Source organism: Mobula birostris, chromosome 8 (genome assembly GCF_030028105.1).
Source record: "Mobula birostris isolate sMobBir1 chromosome 8, sMobBir1.hap1, whole genome shotgun sequence".
NCBI lineage: Eukaryota > Metazoa > Chordata > Chondrichthyes > Myliobatiformes > Myliobatidae > Mobula > Mobula birostris.
This window is the reverse complement of record NC_092377.1, coordinates 73,788,524-73,811,981: the sequence shown is the minus strand read 5'-3', so window position 1 is coordinate 73,811,981 and position 23,458 is coordinate 73,788,524. Positions and strand designations below refer to the sequence as shown.

At 41.0% G+C, this 23,458-nt stretch overlaps 1 protein-coding gene across 5 annotated transcripts in view; it reads left to right on the top strand.

Annotated features, from left to right (window-relative positions):
- Positions 1-23,458, top strand: part of LOC140202214 (uncharacterized) — a 245,481-nt gene that overhangs the window by 203,097 nt on the left and 18,926 nt on the right. For all 5 annotated transcript variants that reach the window (XM_072267081.1, XM_072267080.1, XM_072267082.1 and 2 more), the window contains one exon: positions 14,442-14,511. In XM_072267081.1, the coding sequence (XP_072123182.1) occupies positions 14,442-14,511 (70 nt within the window). The remainder of the gene's footprint in view (positions 1-14,441; positions 14,512-23,458) is intronic.

The following is a 23,458-nucleotide window of genomic DNA, read 5'->3' as shown; positions in this document are numbered from 1 at the left end:
TAGGAGAACGGGCAAAGAAATGGCAGATGGGATACAGTGTTGGGAAGTGTATGGTCATGTACTTTGGTAGAAGAAATGACTATTTTCTAAATGAAGGGAAAATACAAAAAAGCTGAGGTTAAAAGGTACTTGGGAGTCCTTGTGCAGGATTTCCTAAAGGTTAATTTGCAGGTTGAATCTCGAGTGAGGAAGGCAAATGCAGTGTTAGCATTAATTTCAAGAGGATTGGAATATAAAAGCAAGGATGATAATGTTGAGACTTTTTAAAGCACTGGTGAGGCCTCACTTGGAATACCGTGAGCAGTTTTGGGCCCCTTATCTGAGAAAGGATGTGTTGAAACTGTAGGTTCAAAGAAGGTTCATGAAAATGACTCCAGGATTGAATAGCTTATCATATGAAGAGGGTCTGATGGCTCTGGGCTATATTCACTGGAATTCAGAAGAATGAGGGGTGATTTCATTGAAACCTATAGAACGGTGAAAGGCCTTAGTAGAGTGGATGTGGAGAGGATGGTTCCTATGGTGGGAGTGTCTAAGACCAGAGGACACAACTTCAGAATAGAGGGTCATCCATTTAGAATGGAGATGAGGAGGAATGTCTTTAACCAGAGAGTGGTGAATCTGTGGAATTCTTTGTCATGGGCAGCTGTGGAGACCAGATCTTTATGTATAGTTAAGGCAGAGGTTGATAGATTCTTGATTGATCAGTGCATGAAGGGATATGTGGAGAAGGCAGGAGATTGAGGCTGAGAGGGAAATAGAATCAGCCATGATGAAATGGCAGAGCAGACTCAGTGGGCCAAATGACCTAATTCTGCTCCTATATTTATGGTCTTATATATAAATGGCCTCCCCTTTATTTGCTTATTAACATTTGAAGTATCTTAAAGACTGTAAATCCTAAAGATTACAAAAGGCAAGTCTTGACTTACTTCCAGCTAACTTTGCCAGTATCTCTTGGATTCTACAAGAGTGGCCAAATGTAGAAGTCTCTTTTGCTGTTTTCTTGTCATGACTTTTCTGGATCTTGTGGTAATTCAGTATGAATTAAAGTCTGTGATGTTTTTAGTATCGTAGATCTTAATATCACTGGAATGTATTTACATAAAACAGCTTACGTTTCCTTAAAAAAGACTTTTTAAACTGCTGTTGTTCAAGAGAAATTGCCCAAGATATTTGAAGAGCAAAGGAAAGTTGGGGGATTAGCTATCAAGGACAGAGGGTGTGCAGGATGAGTTTTGGAGAATGAGAGTATTGGTGAAGATCTTGAAAGGGACAGGAACAATGCCAAGGAGAGCTACGACTTACAGTGTCACCTGGCATGAGATTCAGGAAGGAGAACAAAAGACTGAGACATCTGGTGAGGCTTTCATGACCTCTAAGTTCTATAGTCAGTGAAGTGCTGTAGAAGTCATCGTTATAATTACAGGAAGAGACATCAAGGCATTTTTCTTCAGACCACAGTTGTCAGTGTGAAATCTGTGCAACTGCTTTAATTGTTCCCTTGGGTTGGTGTGACCCACAGCCGCATAGAAATTACTGTCAGTTAACAAATATGAATAAATGATCATTGCTACCTGAAGAATTCATCCTTATTAACCTGTGCACTTGTTTTTCTGAAGAAATTATTGCTTTTAAAAATAATGCTTGTAATTGAAGGGCACCAGCAGGGTAGGCTTATGTATTGTGACGAATAAAATCTCCCAGGTTGTGATATACAGTAGAGTGCTGAGATCAGCTCATCATGCCTATGTTGTTTCTTTGTCTAGTTTTTCTTTCCACTGTGCTTTCCCCAGAACCCCAATAAAAATACTCCTTTAAAATTTACCTTTGAATCTACTTCTGTTGTCCCTTAAGAAAGTGTGTACCAAATTGCATCCTGGCGTATAAAACAAAATTTCTTACTTACCTTTTGGTTCTTTGTTCTGTTATGCTATTTCTGTGTCTCTTGTTATCAACATTTCTGCTACAGCAAACAGTTGATGCCAGATCAATTTTCTGGAGCCGTATTATGGATTCACTTTGAAAATACTGTCAGTAATGTCACTGATTAATTCCTAAAACATCCCCCTGAGAGCTTAACTACTCAATAACAATTCATTGTTACACAGGTCAGAAAATGTGCAAGGGCACAAGCAGTGTTGAGATCTTTGTCATGCACACAGGTGTTCCAGAGCAAGAATTAGCATTCATTCATGCTAAACTTTCCTTTTGATATTTGATAGCCAAGTTAAGCAGCTGAAATTAGCACAATATGATTGTTACCATAAAGTTTAAATTTGCTAATTTCTAGCAGATATAGAACTTTGAACTACTTCCTGCTGTGAAGAATATGTCAAATACTGCTAGTTTTAAGGTTATGTATGACTTATCTTACTATTTCGGAAAATGAGAGCATCCTAAACTCTGCTACTAATTCCCTAACTCACTATCCCTATCTTTGTGCTCTCTAACCTACATTGGCTTCCTCTTAACTTCAACCTTGATTTAAAACGTTCAGTCTTCCAGTTCTACAATTCTCGAATAGAACTGCCGTTCCTCAATTCTGGCCTCCTAATTAGCATCAAACTTAATTATTCCAGCAATGCAATTGTGTATCCATGTACCAGTGCTGGAGCTCAAGAATTCCTTGGTTAACCTCCCTATGTTTTTCCTCAACCATCCACCATCAGGCTTTTGAACCAAAGGGGATAACTTCATTCAATTTCACTCACCCCATCATTGAGCTGTTCTCTTGACCTATGGACTCACTTTCATTCTTCATCTCATGTTTTTGATATTTATTTCTAATTTCTTCTACTACTTTTTATCGTTAATATTATTATATTTACCATAGTTTGGTTTCTTTTGCTCATTGGTTGGGGTGGTCTTTCACTGATTCTATTGTGTTTCTTGTATTTACTGGGAATGCCTGCAAGAAAATGTACTTCAGGCTTGTGTATGGTGATATATGTGTATTTTGATAATAAACTTACTTTGAGCTTTGAATCTCCTTACAAGCTGCTTCTTTCAGTCAAACTGTTGGTCAAATGTATGTCCCATTCATGAAGTGATTTCAATGTTTTACAATGTTTAATATGATATATAAGTTTAAGCTATTTTTGCATTGTTGAAAAATTTTGTGGTGTTAAATTATATATTGATACATAACTGTAGATGAATATGAAAGTAAACATTATTCAAGTACAACTGGCCTGGAATTTCTCAGGGGACAAGTCAAAGTGACAGTGCATGGATGGCCCATGCCAATGCTCCTTTCTTGACACCAATATTCTCTTGCATATGAAGCTCAAAACACTATACAGTGCACCAGAAGAAGGTAGGGAGCATTAGACCTGAAGGTATGTGGGTGGTGGTGTTGGGGAGGTTGGTATTTAGGGGTATCAGGGGAAAAGGCAACACTGAGGGCAGGTTCAGCATTGAGAGAAGAGAGAATTGTACAAAGAGATTCCAGAAGAAAGGACATCAAATGATTGATTGGTATTGAATGTAAAGTATTGAACTCACTCTCAATTGGTGTAGAATGACAGACATATGAAAGGCTGTGGAATTGGATGTGTGTCAGGCATTTGATCATGGGCTGTGACAGCATAAGACCATAAGACATAGGAGCAGAATTAGGCCATTCAGCCCCTCAAGTCTTCTCCGCCTTTCCATCATGGTTGATCCTGGATCCCATTCAACCCCATATACCTCACCTCTCACCATATTCCTTGATGTCCCAACCAACCAGGAATCTAACAACTTCCGCTTTAAATATACCCACGGACTTGGCCTTAACTGCAGTCTGTGAGAGAGCATTCCACAGATTCACCACTCTTTGGCTAAAAAAATTCCTCCTCATTTTTGTTCTAAAAGTCGCCCCTCAATTTTGAGGCAGTGCCCTCTAGTTCTGGATACACCCACCAGAGGAAACATCCTCTCCACATCCACCTTATCCAGTCCTTTCAACATTTGGTAGGTTTCAATGAGAGCCCCACATATTCTTCTAAATTCCAGTGAGTACAGGCCTAAAGCTGCCAAATGCTCCTCGTATGTTAACCCATTCATTCCTGGATCTTTGAATTTTCTCCCCATTTAGATAATAGTCTGCACTATTGTTCCTTTTACCAAAATATATTACAGTCATAGTCATACTTTATTGATCCCGGGGGAAATTGGTTTTTGTTACAGTTGCACCATAAATAATAGATAGTAATAAAACCATAAATAGTTAAATAGTAATATGTAAATTATGCCAGGAAATAAGTCCAGGACCAGCCTATTGGCTCAGGGTGTCTGACCCTCCAAGGGAGGAGTTGTAAAGTTTGATGGCCATAGGCAGGACTGACTTCCTATGATGCTCTGTGTTGCATCTCGGTGGAATGAGTCTCTGGCTGAATGTACTTCTGTGCCCGACCAGTACATTATGTAGTGGATGGGAGACATTGTCCAAGATGGCATGCAACTTGGACAGCATCCTCTTTTCAGACACCACCGTCAGGGAGACCAGTTCCATCCCCACAACATCAATGGTGTTACGAATGAGTTTGTTGCTTCTGTTGGTGTCTGCTGCCCAAGCACACAACAGCAAACATGATAGCACTGGCCATCACAGACTCGTAGAACATCCTTAGCATCGTCAGGCAGATGTTAAAGGACCTCAGTCTCCTCAGGAAATAGAGACAGCTCTGACCCTTCTTGTAGACCGCCTCAGTGTTCTTTGACCAGTCCAGTTTATTGTCAATTCGTATCCCCAGGTATTTGTAATCCTCCACCATGTCCACACTGATCTCCTGGATGGAAACAGGGGTCACTGGTACCTTTGCCAATCATACATTTGCCAACACTGTATTCCATCTGCCACTTTTTGCCCATTCTTTCAATTTGTCTAAGTCCTGCTGCAATCGCATTGCTTCCTCAGCACTACCTACCCCCCCACCTATCTGCATATTATCCGCAGACTTTGCCACAAAGCCATCAATTCCATTATCCAAATCATTGACAAACAATGTGAAAAGTAACAGTCCCAATAGTGACCCTTGAGGAACACCACTCGTCACTGGCAGCCAACCAGAGAAGGCCCCCTTTATTCCCACTTGCTGTCTCCTGCCTGTCAGCCATTCCCTCATCCATGCCAGTATCTTTCCTGTAACACCAGTGGATTTTAACTTGTTAAACATAAACACTGAATGATAGAGGTTGGGGTTACAGAAACCCCCTGCCAGAAAATCAGTACCTTCTACTCTCCAGCAACAGACCATTTGTGCATGGTCCCTATTAATGGACACCAAAAGAGCCCTCACCTTTTGATTCATTGTGAACATCTGCTACCATGTGAATTCTTCAAAGGTTCAAGTGATTTTTTTGTGCAAAGGATATTGAGGCATGGGTTAGGTGCATGGTTGATGTCCCTGCACGTGTCCAGATATCTCCTTCCATATACATAATGTAATCACAGAGGATCTACATCAGATTCATCTCAGTGGTTGGGCAGATGATGAAGTCAATTATTAAGGATGAGGTTATAAAATACTTAGTGATACAAGGCAAGATAGGACCAAGACAGAGGCAATGGCAGGCCGAGCACCACCAAATGCAGTGAACTCTTTCTCCTTGCGTGGGTTTTTTTCTTAAAAACAGTAGCCAGTGCACAGTTGCGGGAAGCATCAGAGGCATCAGCGGCAGCGGAAGGCAAGTGGAGCACCACCAAATGTGGTAAATTCTTTCTCCTTGCCTGGGTTTTATTCTTATTTTTTAAACCATAAAAGAGAGATAGGGTCCAGCGGAGCGGTCTTCATCAAAGTTGGGGCCAGAGTCAGAGTGGGAACAGACGCTTTGACTCGAGGCTTCTATGAGAAGAGGCTGAGGCTAAAGAAACAGGTAAGAAGGGTAGAATTTTCCTTTTGTTATTGCTGATTTGGTCTTGGTTGCCCATAGTACAGTGTAGGCAGGATGGCAGATATGAATACTCCTCCAGTAGGATGTGAGAATTCATGGAACCTGATGGTCTCCCTGATGACTACACCCACAGGAAGTGCAGCTAACTCCAGCTCATGAAAGACCACATTAAGGAGCTGGAGCTGGAGTTGGATGAACTAAGGATCATCTGGGAGGTAGAGCAATTGACAAACAAGACTTTTGAGCAGGTGGTTACACCCAAAGTGCAGAATTCAGGGAGTAGATGGGTGAACACCGAGAGAGGTAAAGGGAGAAAGAAGTCAGTGCAGAGTCCCCCTGAGGCCATTCCCCTTAGCAACAAGTATACCCCTTTGGATACTGATGAGAGGAATGACCGATCAGAGCAAGGCAGTAGCAGTCAGACCATTAGCACTGTGATCAGCTCTGAGCCTCAGAAGCGTAGTGTGAAGTCAGGTGGAGCAATAGTCACAGAGGATGCGATAGTTAGGGGGATAGAGAGGAGATTCTGTTGCAGCAAAAGAGACGGCACGATAGTTAGTGTGTTGCCTCCCAGGTGCTAAAGCCCAGGGTGTCTCTGAGCAGTTGCAGAATATTCTCGAAGGGGAGGGTGAGCAGCCAGAGGTCATGGTACATATTGGTACCGATGACATAGGCAGGAGAGGGGTAGAGGTCCTGCACAGTAAGTTTAGGGTGTTAGGAAGGAGGCTGAAGAGCAGGACCTTCAGGGTGGTAATCTCTGGATTACTCCCAGTGTAACAAGCCAGGGAAGGTCAGAACAGGAAGATAGTGCAGTCGGATGAGTGGCTGAGGAGATGGTGCAGGAGGCAGGGCTTCAGGTTCTTGGATCACTGGAACATTTTCTGGGGTAGGAGTGACCTGTACAAGATTGTTCCTGAACTGGAGGGGAACCAATATCCTGGGAGGGAGGTTTGCTAATGCTATTGGGGAGTGGGAACCAAAGTGAAGAGGCAGAGGATAGGGCATTTGGTGCTCAAGTAGAGACAGCTTGTAGGGTGTTTGTGAGGAAGGATAGGCAGATGATAGAGCAAAGATGTACTCAGTCAGATGGTTTGAGATGTGTCTATTTTTAAAGCAAGGAGTATCATAAACAAGGCGGATGAACTTAGAGTGTGGATCAATATGTTGTGGGCATTACAGAGACTTGGATGTCTCGGGCAGGAATGGCTGCTGAGTGTGCCGGACTTTAAATATTTCAAAAAGGAAAGGGAGACAAAAGAGGTGGGAGCAAGGCATTGCTAATCAGGGGTAATGTCACGGCTGCAGAAAAGGAGGAAGTCATAGAAAGATTGTTTACTGAGTCAGTGTGGGTGGAAGTCAAAAACAGAAAGGGGGCAAAAACTCTACTGGGTGTTTTTTATAGACCCCATCCCAATAGATAGAGACATTGAGGAGCAGATAGGGAGGCAGATTCTGGAACGGTGCAATAATAATAGGGTTGTTACGATGGGTGATTTTAACTTTCCTAATATTGACCTGCATCTCTTTCCAGCAAGTGGCTTAGATGGGGTGGCGTTTGTTAGGTATGTTCAGGAAGATTTCCTGGTGTAATATGTAGATAAGCCAAGTAGAGGAGAGGCTGTACTTGATCTGATGTTGGGAAACGAACCTGGTCAGGTATCAGAACTCTCAGTGGGAGAGCATTTTAGTAATGATCACAACCCTATCTCCTTTACCATAGCGCTGGAGAGGAATAGGAGCAGACAATGTGGGAAAACATTTAATTGGGGTAAGGAGAAGTATGATGCTATTAGGCAGAAACTTGGGGGCATAAATTGGGAACAGATGTTCTCAGGGAAATGCTAGTAGGAATGTGGGAAATGTTCAGGGAACATTTGCATGGTGTTCTGCACATGTATATTCCACTGAGGCAGGGAAAGGATGGTAGGGTAAAAGGACTATGGTGTACAAAGTATGTAGTAAATTTAGTTAAGAAAAATAAACTTACGAAAGGTTGAAGAAACTAGGTACTGTTAGAGATCTAGAAAGTTACAAGGTTGCCAGGAAGGAGCTTAAGAATGGAATTAGAAGAGCCAGAAAGGGCCATGAGAAATCCTTGGTGAGCAGGATTAAGGAAAACCCCAAAGCACTCTACAAGTGTATAAAGATCAAGAGGATGAGCCATGTGAGAATAGGACCTATCAGGTGTGATAGTGGAAACGTGTGCATGGAGCCAGAGGAGGCAGCAGAAGTACTTAATGAATACTTTGCTTCAGTATTCACCAGAGGAAAGGACTTTGGAAATTATGGGGTTGACTTACAGTGGACTGAAACACCTGAGCATATAGACGTTAAGGAATAGGATGTACTGGAGCTTTTGAAAAGCATGAAGTTAGATAAGTCACTGAGTCTGGACGAGATGTACCTCAGACTACTGTGGGAAGCGAGGGAGGAGATTGCTGAGCCTCTGGCAATTATCTTTGCATCATCAATAGGGATGGGAGAATTACCAGAGAATTGGAGGGTTGCAAATGTTGTTCCCTTGTTCAAGAAATGGAGTAGAGAGAATTCATCGGTGCTGGGAGATATGGAAGAAGACCCTGGGCAAAGTCCACACACCCCTTGGGAGGAGATGGAAGGGAATTAAGAGCTCGGACTAGCCTGTATGCGCAATCTAACAGGCACGGGCAAGTTAACGTCCTAGGTGTGAAGTTTTCTGGTTTTTTTTATTGGAAAGTCATTTGTTACACTTCTGTATTTAGTTAATTAAGTGCCAATTTGTCTCTGAGTTTTGCGGTCAGAGTTTTAAGGTAATGGCTCAGTTAACTTGTTAGTACAAGGATAACATGGTAAGGTGATATAAGTCCGCCTAGATTTATACTTTTTATCTTTTACTTTCTAAGGTGATATTCAGTATACCCAAATGTCATACTTCATCAAGAATGAAGCTGAAAAACAGCAGTTTGTTCTGATTCTAAGTAACTTTAGTTGTACATGTTCATTTCGGGTTATGTCTCCAGTAGATTTGTTTTCGTTCCTGGGCGCTAGATAAGACGTCACGGGCGCCATCGCTAAGCGACGTTTTATTAAAGCAACAGTTCCTCGCAAGAGAGCTAATGGGGTCTTGATTATGTGGTAGATTATATTTGGGACGGAAATGGTTTTAATTATATAGGGTAACGGGTTTGTCCAGGTTTGTTTTTCTTGTCTCTTTGATATGTTTGTCTATGAGAACTGCTTTGCCTTTCTAATATGTTGGTGCTAGAGGGGGGCAGTTATTGTTCAGTGTCTGACATTGCTAAGTGACACTCACAGATGTTACAAAGTAAAGGGTTGAATGTAAGGGGTGATGGGAGGGGTTTGGGAAGAGGGTAAGTCAGGGCACCACCACCAACTTACAACAACAGATTCAGGGGAAAATGAGCAACACAGATAAATTAGACAATCTTACTATTGTATAAAATAGGAATGCTTTTTCTGTGTATGCACTACTATTCAGTTCGTTGGTGGAGGGGAGAGGGATGGGGGAGAAAGGGGTGGAGAGGGGATGGTGATGAAGGTTGGGGGGTGGTTGTGATAAACAGTCAAAATGTAATTGGCAACTGGTTGTATTGAATGTAATTTGTTGGTGTTGCAATAAAAAATTAGTAATTAAAAAAAAAGAAATGGAGTAGATACAACCCGGGAAATTATAGACCAGTGTGTGATACTTCAGTCATGGGTAAGTTGTTGGAGAAGATCCTGAGAGGCAGGATTTATGAGCATTTGGAGAGACATCATCTGATTAGGGATAGTCAGCATGGCTTTGTCAAGGGCAAGTAGTGCCCTTACAAGCCTGATTGAATTCTTTCAGGATGTAACAAAACACATTGATGAAGGTAGAACAGTGGATGTAGTCTAAATGGATTTCAGTAAGGCACTTGATAAGGTTCCCCATGCAAGGCTCCTTCAGAAAGTAAGGAGGCATGGGATCCAAGGAGACCTTGCTTTTTGGATCCAGAATTGGTTTGCCCACAGAAGGCAAAGGATGGCTGTAGATGGTTCGTATTCTGCACGGTGACCAGTCGTGTTCCATAGTGATCTGTTCTGGGACCCCACTTCTTTGTGATTTTTATAAATGACCTGGATGAAAAAGTACAAGTGTGGGCTAGTAAGTTTGCTGATGACAAAAATGTTGGGAGTGTTGTGGATGGTCTGGAGGGTTGTCGGAGGTTACAGCGGGACATCGATAGGTGCAAAACTGGGCTAAGAAGTGGCAGATGGACCCAGATAAGTGTGTGGTTCACTTTGGTATAAGATGATGAGAGGCGTTGATTGTGTGGATAGCCAGAGGCTTTTCCCCAAGGATGAAATGGTTAACATAAGGGGGCATTATTTGAAGGTGCTTGGATGTAGGTACAGAGGGGATGTTTGACATAGTTTTTCACTCAGATGGTGGTGGATGCGTGGAATGCACTGCCAGTGATGGTGGTAGAGGCCGATGCAATAGGATATTTTAAGAGACTCTTAGATAGGTATGTAGAGCTTAGAAAAATAGAGAGCTGTGCGGTAGCAAAATTCTAGGCAGTTTCTAGAATAGGCACAACATTGTGGGCCGAAGGGCCTGTAATGTGCTGTAGATTTCTATGTTCTAAAGTAAGCATGGTTCCTTAAGGGATATTCTTGCCTGACAAACCCGTTGGAATTCTTTGAGGAGACTTACAAGTAGGATATATAAAGGGGATGCAGTGGATGTTGTATATCTGGACTTTCAGAAGGCCTTTTGGCAAGATACCACACATGAGGCTGCTTACCAGGTTAAGAGCCCATGACATTACAGGAATGTTATAGCATGGTTAGAACATCGACTGATTGGTTGGAGGTAGTGAGTGGGAATAAAAGGATCCTTTTCTGGTTGGCTGCCAGTGACTAGTGGTGTTCCACAGGGGTCGATATTGGGACCTCTTCTTGTTTATTCTGTATATCAATGATCTAGATGATGGAATAGATGGCTTTGTTGCCAAGTTTGCAGACGACACAAAGATTGCTGAAGGGACAGGTAGTGTTGATGAAACAGAAAGGCTGTAGAAGGACTTAGACAGATTACGAGAAAGGGCAAGAAAGTGGCAAACGAAATACAATGTTAAAAATTGTATGGTAATGTACTTTGATAGAAGAAATAAACATGCAGACTATTTTTTAAATAGGGAGAAAATCCAAAAATCTCAGATGCAAAGGGAGTTGGGAATCCTTGTGCAGAACACCCTAAAGTAGCCTTTCTCAACCTTTTTGCCCTGGAGGAACCCTTGAAATAATTTTCAGGTCTCAGGGAACCCCTCAATAAAATTTATTACATCTACAACTCACAGTACATTAGCGTGATCAGGTAAGTTGTAGATATAATAATCCACAAATAATTTTTCCTGCTCTTGAGGAGAGGATGAATTTTTAGCCAACCTTTCTTAAAAAAACAAGTAGTTAAGCTTAGCTTACCTTTCTTGAAATTAATCTTTCTTACCCTTTCAAAGATTTTAAAAACTCATAAGGCAAACATAATAAATTTCTGTTTAACAACTGGCTTACAAATGCTACAACATGACATTTATTGGTGAAACCTGTTGACTCATCAACCTGGATAGAGAAGCTCTTCAGCATCATGTGACATGTCATCAATCCGAGGACTTATCATGCTGTTTGAGAGTGAAACCTTTTAAATCTCTCGTACTTTATCTGTCCTAGCATTTTGCCCTCTATAATTTAACATGCTGGCATTATTAGGTTCTTACCAACTGTATGACTTTTCCTTTTCTGGCTAATAAGTTCTGCTACTAAATAACTAGCTTCCCGAGTCTTTTTATTGACTGTGACTTTATTACCAAAAGCTTTAGAAACATAGAAAACATAGAAAACATACAGCACAATATAGGCCCTTCGGCCCACAAAGCTGTACCGAACATGTCCCCACCTTAGAACTACCTAGGCTTTACCCATAGCCCTCTATTCTTCTAAGCTTCATGTAGCCATCCAGGAGTTTTTTAAAAGACTCTATCGTTTCCGCCTCCACCACCACTGCCAGCAGCCCATTCCATGCACTCACCACTCTCTGCATAAAAAAAAAGCTTACCCCTGACATCTCCTCTGTACCTATTTCCAAGCACCTTAAAACTATGCTCTCTTGTGCTAGCACTTTCAACCCTGGGGAAAAGCCTCTGACTATCCACACAATTAATGCCTCTCATTATCTTGTACACCTCTATCAAGTCACCTCTCATTCTCCGTCGCTCCAAGGAGTAAAGGCCCAGTTCACTCAACCTATTCTCATAAGGCATGCTTCCCATCCAAGCAACATCCTTATAAATCTCCTCTGCATCCTTTCTGTGGTTTCCACGTCCTTCCTATAGTGAGGTGACCAGAATTGAGTACAGTATTCTGTTATTCTGTTTGTTTTGAGGTTCCAATAGCTGTTTTAAATGATCAGCATTTTTACGTGTCATATGGCTATGATTTGTAGTTAGGTTTCTTTTCAATTTTACTGGAACTATTGCTGCATTTATAAGTTTGCCATAGACTGGGTACAATGGATTAGGACAATTTGGATCAACAGTCCATGTAAAACCCATTGATAAGAAGCTTTCATTGTGAAGACGCACTTTTTTGGGGTCCATTGTTGCACTAGTGTAGCGAAATGACTTAGGAGATTGTACTTCTTCATCATTAACGGCATAATAAATAACTAAACAAGAAAATCTGAAAGAAATATGGAAACTTCACAATACAATTCACTTCTAACCTACACAATCCACCTTTTGCAATGTTTACAACAACAGTAAAGTGGCAGGCCAGCAGCTGCAGTGCATAAAAACTCTTCTTTTGAATGAAAATTTCCCTCCAATTTCTACCACACTGGTAGTTTGTTCGCTCCTGTAAGTCAGTTGGCAGTGCATAAGGGTAAGTTGGTGGGAGCTAATTCAGGAGGGAGAGGCTGACATCATAGCCCAAGTTGGGTGATTCCATTTAATGCTTGGAAAATGCACTCCACGCTCCTCAACAGCCTACATCCTCCCTTCCATGCAATGCAGTGCTCACCAATTATCTACTGCCTTTCCTATCTCGCGTCAAAAACTGAGAATAAACACAGTCCTACTGCGCACTACCATACTGGGCTGAGATTGCCAACGGGGCTGATCAGTCACTGCCCACCATTGTGAGTGCGAGCATTGCGTAATGTGCAAAGTTCTAAAAACAATTTTTTTTTATTACAATCTCTTGCGGAACCTCTAGCAACCTCTTACAGAAACCCGGTTGAGAAACTCTGCCTGAAAGATTAACTTGCAGGATGAGTCAGTGGTGAGAAAAGCGAATGCAATGTTAGCATTCGTTTCAAGAGGTCAAGAATATAAGGGCAGGGATGTGGTGCTGAGGCTTTATAAGGCACTGGTGAGGCTCACCTTGAGCATTGTGAACAGTTTGAGGCTCCTTATCTGGGAAAATATGTGCTGCCATTGGAGAGGGTTCAGAGGAGGTTCACAAGGATGATTCCAGGAATGAAAGGGTTATTATATGAGGAACGTTTGATGGCTCTGGGTCTGTGCACGCTGGAATTTAGAAGGATGGGGGGGGGGGAAGATCTCATTGAAACCTTTTGAATGTTGCAAGGCCTAGACAGAAGTGATGTGGAAAGGATGTTTCTCATGCTGGGGGAGTTTAGGACAAGAGAACACAGCCTCAGGATAGAGGGGCATCCATTTCAAACAGAGATGTGGAAAAATCTCTTTGGCCAGAAAGAGATGAATTTGTGGAATTTGTTACCACAGACAGCTGTGGAGGCCAGGTCGTTGGGTGTATTTACGGTAGAGCTTGATAGGTTCCTGATTGGATACGGCATCACAAAGGTTATGGGGAGAAGGCCAGGGAGTGGGGCTGACGAGGAGAAAAAAGGATCAGCCATGATTGAATGGTGGAGCAGACTCGATGGGCCAAATAGCCTAATTCTACCCCTATGTCATATGGCCTTATGGATTTGTGAATTTGGATGATTTCTACACTACAGATGTGACTACACTTAATGTCATATCCTGTACACAATTGTAAAGGAGAACAAAATAATTGTTACTCCAGATCTGATGCAGCCAAACAAAAACACAAAAGATAAGGAACACAATAATAACAGAGAAACATAATAAATATAAATACATAAGATGGCTTCTCTACAGTACATAGATTGACTCTAGACACAGGACTTCACATACCATAGCAATGAACCCTTAACCTCTTGACCAGCATTCAATTTGTTAAAATGTAGAACACAATGAAAAGAAACCTTTGTTGGAACTAAATCTCTGCCCAAGATTTGGCCATTGGTTGTACTCTCTTGTGTGCATTCTGCTCATCAGGTAATTAAATGTCAGACTTAAATTAAACTGTAGGCTGATAATAAGGCATGGATTTACTGTAGATGAGTTTCCCACAAGTGTCACACCAAAAGTTGTTCATGTTGTAAATGTATTTTTTCATTTGGATATGAGTGCATAACAATAATTAATGAAATCAAACCAATAAGTCAAATGAAAATCAAGCATGTTCTTCTGTCTTGATGCTTATAGGTTACCTTAGCAACCTCTGTGAATGGCAATCGTGTGACAAATGGATTGGCAAGGCTGGATGAAACCAAAAGTAAGGCATATTTGTAACATTTTTTTTGGTTTATATTGCTTTTTGAGAAATCGCAGATATTTTTGTTAATCATAGTCACTAATGTAGGTAATATCAGTGAAAATTAAATAAAAATGAAAATGCTGGAAATTCTTAGACCTGCATCACTTCATCATTTGTGCAGCAGAGATTGTGTCTCACGAATCTGTTATGAGATAACTAAGAAAGTTGATTATGACAAAGCAGTAGAAATGTTTTACACAAACTTTAGTAAAGCTTTTGACATTGTAGGACGGTCCAGAAGATTAAGCTGCAAAGGATCTGAGTCATATTGGCAAACTGGACCAGACTGGATCCAAGATTGGCTTGGAATAAGAGGAAAAGGCTAATGGTGGATGGCTACTTTTACCTAGCCCTGATGAGTTGTCTTGTCCGGAAACATTGACTATTCATACCCCTCCATAGATGCTGCCAGAGCTGCTGACTTCCTCCAACATTTTGTGTGTGTTGCTCAGGATTTCCGGTATTTGCAGAATTTCTGATATCACAGGTATTTTTGTGACTGAGAGTCTAATAAATAGTGCATTGCAAGGATCTGTGCTTGGACCATTGTTGTTTTAAAAATATATGTGAGTGTAAGAGGTTTGTAGATAACATGAAAATTGGTGGATTCATAGATAGTGAAGGAGGTTGGCTAAGAATGCAGTGAAACATACAGTGGATCATCTGTAAAATTAATATAGATGGAGCAGAACTTAATCCTAGAAAAATAAAGTAATGCACTTTGGGAAAGTACTTTCTGGGAGATGATACAGAACAAAATGGCAGAGACCTTATAAGCATTGTTGTACAGAGAGACCTTAGGGTGCAAGTACATAGCTCCCTGAAAGTGTGATACAGGTGAATAGACTGGTGAAAAAGGCATTTGCTGTACTTGCTTCATAGATTTAGCCATTGAATACAAAAAGGGGGATGTAATGTTGCAGCTGTACAAAATATTGGTTAGATTACACACAAAAAATATGTATAATTCTGATTGTCACATGCCAGGAAGGACATGACAGCAATAAAGAGAGCGCAGAAAATATTCACCAAGATGTTGCCTAGAGTGGAATTTTGCAGTTACAAGGACTTCCTGTAAGATGGCAGTGCACTCAGAAGCAGCAGCGTCTCAGGGGCCAACTAAACACGTTTTAGTTTTTTTTAAACGTCTTTTTTACGTCGCAAGACAATGCCGGACTTTGAGAGCTTTGGGTGCTGCAGGTCTACCCCAGCTGCTCATCGGTAGAGGAGCTAGAAGAACTGGACTTGGTGTGGACTGTGTTGCTACCTGCTACAGGAGGCACCAGAGTTAGTGTGTGAAGATGGCAGGTGATTGCCTTGGACATTTCTCTTGTGATTGCAAGACTCTGATGGACATTGATAATGTAAGATGCTGCAGGCCCATTCCCCTCATTTGTTGGAACAACAGATGGCAGGGGAGCTGCATGGCCTTGGTTGTAGCAAAGATTAGGCCTCAAGCTGTGGGCTTGCCTGCTGCTGAAGTCCAGCAGAGGAGACACTGGAGGTGGTGAGCGCACTCATTTGGAACTGGCCTCCCCTATCGCTTCTGCATTGTTCCATCAGTGGAATGTCAAGTTGGATTCTGTGCGTATGTTTTTCTGCAGACTGCTGGGAACTGTGTCATCGGTTTGCAGGACATGTCACTCAGGGCCTTTGGCCCTGTTTTTTTGTATGACTGTACATTTGCTTGTTATCTTGAATGTGCTGCATTGTGCTGTGTATGTTTTGCACCTTGGCCGCAGAGGTATGCTGTTTAGTTCGGCTGTATTTATGTATGGTTGAATGATAAACTTGAACTTGAGAAACAGAAATTGGACAGACTGTATTTGTTCCTATTGGAACATTGGAGGTTGAGGGATGGCCTTATAGGGGCCTTATAGAATTATAATGGGCATAGGTAGATTCTGAATCTTTGCTCCAAGACAGGGGAGTCTAAAACAGAGGGAATAGGTTTAAAGTGAGAGGGAAAGAATTTAAGGGGGATGTGAGAAGTAAGTTTTTCCACACAGGTTATGGTAAATACCTGAAACAAGATGCCACAATAAGTGGTTGAAGCAAATACAATTGCAATACTTGAAAAGCATGTAGTCAGGTCCTTGGTTAGGAAGTGTATAAATGGAAGCAGGCTTACAGATTGAAGGGATTATCGATGAAGATATCACCTTTTGAATCAGAATCAGGAATATTGTCATTGACATACATCATGAAATTTGTTTTTGGCAGCAGTACAGTAGAAGACAAAAAATTACTAGAAGTTACACTAATAAATAAATAAAAAGGAAATAACGAGGTAGTGTTAGCGGATTCATGAACTATTCAGTAATCTGATAGCGGGGGGAAGAAGCTTTTCAGTGTGCCTTTCAGGCTCTGTATCTGTACTTTGATGGCAGAAAGAGGAGAGGGCCTGTCCCAGGTGGTGAGTGTGGTGATAAGCTGAATTATTGAACCTGTCCTCCAGAATTTAGGAGAGGTGATGTCACTAAAGCTCGGAAGATTCTCTGTTACATTCATAAACTGAACATGACAGCAAGTGATGTGGTGAAGAGTCATGAACTGGTACTGCCCCATATTGAACATATTATTTCTGGACCAGAAGCCAGAGATTTTCTCCAGAGGCATGTATTTGAAGTTGATCATGACAGCTGAGGAATTTAAATTCCTGTAAGTAGAGATAATCACGAAAATGCCAGAGCATTGTAAAAACCAAGTTCACTGATGCTCTTCAGGGAAGGAAGCCTACTATTTTTATCCAGTCTAGCCACAGTGATTGACTTTTAATTGTCTTCTCCTAAGGATGGACAATAAATACTGATATGTCTGATGAAGTTCACATCTTTGAAAGAATAAACAAAGAACTTTTGAGTAAATTGGTAAATTAGCTTTGAATGACATTTAAGGAGTGGAGACGGCAAACATGAATGTAGATGTGACAAATTCTCAGCCAACTTTCATCTGAAAAGTAATAAAAGTGAAGGAATTTAGTATCTGCAATTAAAATTTCAAAGATTACTGGATAAATTACTATAGTTTAAAATTTGGTTTCAATGAACAAAATTAGAACAGCACATGTGCTGTCTTGCAGAATATTGGGGGATTCTGTTGGTAGGGTAAGTGAAAGCAAAAATGGTATGATCCATGCAGATAATTTTTATGTTTGCATTTCAGATAAAGTGAGTCTTTTTAAAAAATAATCCTTCCTTTTACTGTGACATTGACAGGTGGTGACGGTTACCTGATACGTCTGCCTTACAGCAATTGTAAAGTTTATTTCTGTGTATGTGCTCCAAGTATTTTATATGCCCATGGGACTGTGTTGATAGAATTCCTCAATGAACTGAGTGGTATTTAGGTGTAAATAGATGAATTCCTCTTTCATATATTCAAAAGTCAATCCCAAAGAATAAAAGTATTTACTGATCCTTTCCCGATCTAGCTGAGCCATTCAATTTGCCCACTCTGTAATAGTAAAAACACATTTTTAAGGTTCTATTAATATTATTAAGAATATTTATTGCTAGGATCATGCAGCTTTGCTCCAATTTATTTGCAGGATTGAATTATTGTATACTCACATTATTACACTTTAACATTCATCCAGAGCTGCACTCACTTTCATTATTAGGCAGCTGACATTCACATAATTAGTAGGAAATAAAATGCAGGAGCCATCAGTTATTATCTCTGTCTAGCCGGCTTTCTTTTGACAAATAGGCTGAAAGACGTTTTTCCAGTAGTTAGAAACCTCAACAACAAGAATAACAAGTATGTCTTTCCTTATTCTGTCTCAATCATAGTATTACTGATTTCCTTACTGCCGTACTATATCATGACCTAAAACGTCAGCAAAACTTTGGACCACTCCAGACTGTCTTCGATACTTGCATGCACTTACACTAAGTCAAAAAATGCACTTCATTTTGCATCAATGAGCAAAAAAAAAACTAATTTCATAACGTAATCAAACCTTGCTTGAAACACAAGGCAAAAATTTCTATATTTGGTGCCCCTGTAATTTACCCCAAAGCATATAAAAAGTAAGGAACTTTAATTGCAAGCTATTTTGGGCATAAATTGAGATGTTATGGGTACCTGCACTATTTTGGCATGACAGTGTAAACTGGACTTACTGATGAAATTAATCACCATTGCAAATTTCTTGCAATTGTGTTCATTTGTCAGACTTTAATGCATTCTAAAATTTAATCAGAAAGATATTTGTGTGTATTTTATAGGAAACTGACTACACTAATCAAACTGGTAAATGTTTTTGCATAGTCTTTCTGGTAATTTTCAGAGATTTAAAATTAGCTTTCTCATTTGTAGTGAATGAGACATCATGTTAAAAATGTTGATTTTTTTGTTCACCCTTAACTAAGAGATTCTTATTTAACGCAAAGAAAATGTGAGGCATATTCTAAAATACTGGATCCAGTTGTACTAGACATTGAAGACCTGTGATCATGTAAATGAATTTGAACAGAAACTTGAATCATTTGCAGAGCCAGTGCAAATCCTGTTTGCCACTTAGAGCAAAACTGAAAGTTTGTCCATTGATCTATAAATAACTGTTAAGTTTTGCTCCTGCGCAACACTTGCTTTGTCTTGCGAGGCACCTCTTCGCAGAGGCAGACAGTAATGATCATAATCACCTTCAAAGCACCAGAGCAGCCTTTGCTCAAGTGAACGTCAACCAATTTTGCATTAGCTCATTTTTCACAGTATCAGGGCATTCCAACATACTTTTCATGTGTTAGACATATACATGTTATTGTTACACAAAACATCGTAATCACTTTATACAGAGCAAGATTCCATACACAACAAAATGATAGTTACTAAATAATACATCTGTATAGTGTCAATTGAAGGGTAAATATTGGCAAGATAGTGCAGGTAACATATGTTTTTCTTCAGAAATATGTTATCGAATCTTTTACATCTGCCTGAGTATAGATGTGACCTCAATTTCATGTCCCATTTGACAAAGGTCCTCTGAGAACACATAACCAGTGATCCAAGAAGTCCAGGTACGACCTATGGAAGGCTATCATGAGAGCAAACAAGCAATTCTGGTGAAATTAGTCACAAAATCGTGTGCAAGCCATTACTTCCTTCAAGGCAAAATCTAACATCATCAATGATTGTGATGCTTCACTTACCAATGAGCTGAATGCCTTTTATGCCCACTTTAAAAGGGAGAATAAAACTATACCTGTGCAAATCCGTGCAGCATCTGGCTACCCTGCAATATCAGTTTCAGAGGCTGACATCAGAACATCTTTCAAGAGGGTGAACCTTTGCAAGGATTCAGTCCCCATTGGTGTACCTGGCTGGACATTGAAAACCTGTGCCAACCAACTGGCTGGAGTCTTCAGGGATATAGAAACATAGAAAATAGGTGCAGGAGTAGGCCATTCGGCCCTTCGAGCCTGCACTGCCATTCAGTATGATCATGGCTGATCATCCAACTCAGAACCTGTACCAGTCTTCCCCCCATACCCCCGATCCCTTTAGCCACAAGGGCCATATCTAACTCCCTCTTAAATATAGCCAATGAACTGGCCTCAACTGTTTCCTGTGGCAGAGAATTCTACAGATTCACCATTCTCTGTGTGAAGAAGTTTTTCCTAATCTCGGTCCTAAAAGGCTTCCCCTTTATCCTCAAACTGTGACCCCTCGTTCTGGACTTCCCCAACATTGGGAACAATCTTCCTGCATCTAGCCTGTCCAATCCCTTTAGGATCTTATACGTTTCAATAAGATCCTCCCTCAATCTTCTAAATTCCAACGAGTATAAGCCTAGTTCATCCAGTCTTTCATCATATGAAAGTCCTGCCATCCCAGGAATCAATCTGGTGAATCTTCTTTGTACTCCCTCTATGGCAAGGATGTCCTTCCTCAGATTAGGGGACCAAAACTGCACACAATACTCCAGGTGTGGTCTCACCAAGGCCTTGTACAACTGCAGTAGTACCTCCTTGCTCCTGTAACTCGAATCCTCTTGCTAGAAATGCCAGCATACCATTCACCTTTTTCACCGCCTGCTGTACCTGCATGCCCACTTTCAATGACTGGTGTATAATGACACCCAGGTCTCGTTGCACCTCCCCTTTTCCTAATCGGCCACCATTCAGATAATAATCTGTTTTCCTGTTTTTGCCACCAAAGTGGATAACTTCACATTTATCCCCATTAAATTGCATCTGCCATGAATTTGCCTACTCACTTAACCTATCCAAGTCACCCTGCATCCTCTTAGCATCCTCCTCACAGCTAACACTGCCGCCCAGCTTCGTGTCATCCGCAAACTTGGAGATGCTGCATTTAGTTCCCTTATCCAAGTCATTAATATATATTGTAAACAACTGGGGTCCCAGCACTGAGCCTTGCGGTACCCCACTAGTCACTGCCTGCCATTCTGAAAAGGTCCCGTTTATTCCCACTCCTTGCTTCCTGTCTGCCAACCAATTCTCTATCCACATCAATACCTTACCCCCAATACCATGTGCTTTAAGTTTGCACACTAATCTCCTGTGTGGGACCTTGTCAAAAGCCTTTCGAAAATCCAAATATACCACATCCACTGGTTCTCCCCTATCCACTCTACTTGTTACATCCTCAAAAAATTCTATGAGATTTGTCAGACATGATTTTCCTTTCACAAATCCATGCTGACTTTGTCTGATGATTTCACCGCTTTCCAAATGTGCTGTTATCACATCCTTGATAACTGACTCTAGCAGTTTTCCCGCCACCGATGTTAGGCTAACCGGTCTACAATTCCCCGGTTTCTCTCTCCCTCCTTTTTTAAAAAGTGGGGTTACATTAGCCACCCTCCAATCCTCAGGAACTAGTCCAGAATCTAAAGAGTTTTGAAAGATTATAACTAATGCATCCACTATTTCTTGGGCTACTTCCTTAAGCATTCTGGGATGCAGACCATCTGGCCCTGGGGATTTATCTGCCTTTAATCCCTTCAATTTACCTAACACCACTTCCCTACTAACATGTATTTCGCTCAGTTCCTCCATCTCACTGGACCCTCTGTCCCCTACGATTTCCGGAAGATTATTTACCAAACCAAAGAACCAAAGTAATTATTCAATTGGTCTGCCATGTCCTTGCTCCCCATAATCAATTCACCTTTTTCTGTCTGTAGGGGACCTACATTTGCCTTAACCAATCTTTTTCTTTTCACATATCTATAAAAGCTTTTACAGTCAGTTCTTATTTTCCCTGCCAGTTTTCTCTCATAATCTTTGTTCCCCTTCCTAATTAAGCCCTTTGTCCTCCTCTGCTGAACTCTGAATTTCTCCCAGTCCTCAGGTGAGCCACTTTTTCTGGCTAATTTGTATGCTTCTTCTTTGGAATTGATACTATCCCTAATTTCCCTTGTCAGCCATGGGTGCACTACCTTCCTTGATGTATTCTTTTGCCAAACTGGGATGAACAATTGTTGTAGTTCATCCATGCGATCTTTAAATACTTGCCATTGCATATCCACCGTCAACCCTTTAAGTGTCATTTGCCAGTCTATCTTAGCTAATTCACATCTCATACCTTCAAAGTTACCCTTCTTTAAGTTCAGAACCTTTGTTTCTGAATTAACTATGTCACTCTCCATCTTAGTGAAGAATTCCATAATATTATGGTCACTCTTACTCAAGGGGCCTCTCATGACAAGATTGCTAATTAACCCTTCCTCATTGCGCAATACCCAGTCTAGAATAGCCTGCTGTCTATTTGGTTCCTCGACATACTGGTTCAAAAAACCATCCCGCATACATTCCAAGAAATCCTCTTCCTCAGCACCCTTACCAATTTGGTTCACCCAATCTATATGTAGATTGAAGTCACCCATCTTCAACTTCTTGCTGCTGCAGCTGAAGGATCCCTCTAACTTCAAAAGGGCACCAATCATACTGGTCCCCAAGAATAGCAGAGAGGCCTATCTGAACAACTATCATCCAGTAGCACACACATCTGCAGTGATGAAGTGTTTTGAGAGGTTAGTCGTGGTTAGAATTAACTCTTGAACTTCAGGAAGAGGAAACTAGGAGGACACACTGCAGATCTCATCAAGGGGTCAGCAGTGGAAAGGATGAGCAACTTCAACTCCCTGGGTGTCAACATATCTGAAGATCTATCCCAGGCCCAATATATTGTTGCAATTATGAAGAAGGCACACCAGTGACTAAATTTTGTTTTAGAAGTTTATGTTGTGTTGGTCTGTCATCAAAGACTCTAGGCAAATTTCTACAGATGTACTGTGAAGAGCATTCTCATTGGTTGCATCACCGTCTAGTATGGAGGAGGCACTGCAGAGGATCAGAAAAAGCTGCAGAGGTTTGTAGTCTCAGCCAGCTCCATCATGGGCATGAGCCTCCCCACCACAGAGAACATCATCAAAAAATGGTGCATCAAGAAGGCAGCATCCATCATGAAGGACCTGGACATGACTTCCTCTCATTATTCCCATCAGAGAGGAGGTATAGGAGCCTGAAAGCACACACTGAACATTTTAGGAACAGCTTCTTTCCACTATTCTATCAGACTTCTGAACATTAACCCTATCTGGTGATTTTACTCTCTTTTTGCACTATGTATTTATTATATTTTTCTTGTTTTAACTTATAGCCATTTTTATGCATTGCATGGCTGCCACAAAACAACAAATTTTACAACATATATTAGTGATAATAAACCTGATTCTGATCACTCCAGTTGTGCTGCACTAGATATGCAGGTGTGTAAAATGGGGTTAACAACCTCCAATATGCTGACTCTGGGTACGAATGTACAACCAATAGTTGATACCTTTAAAAAGTAAACAGAAGGAAGAATAATGCTTCATTTAGTACAGTGTACAGTTCACAATTATTTATTTCATTTATAATCTGTATTC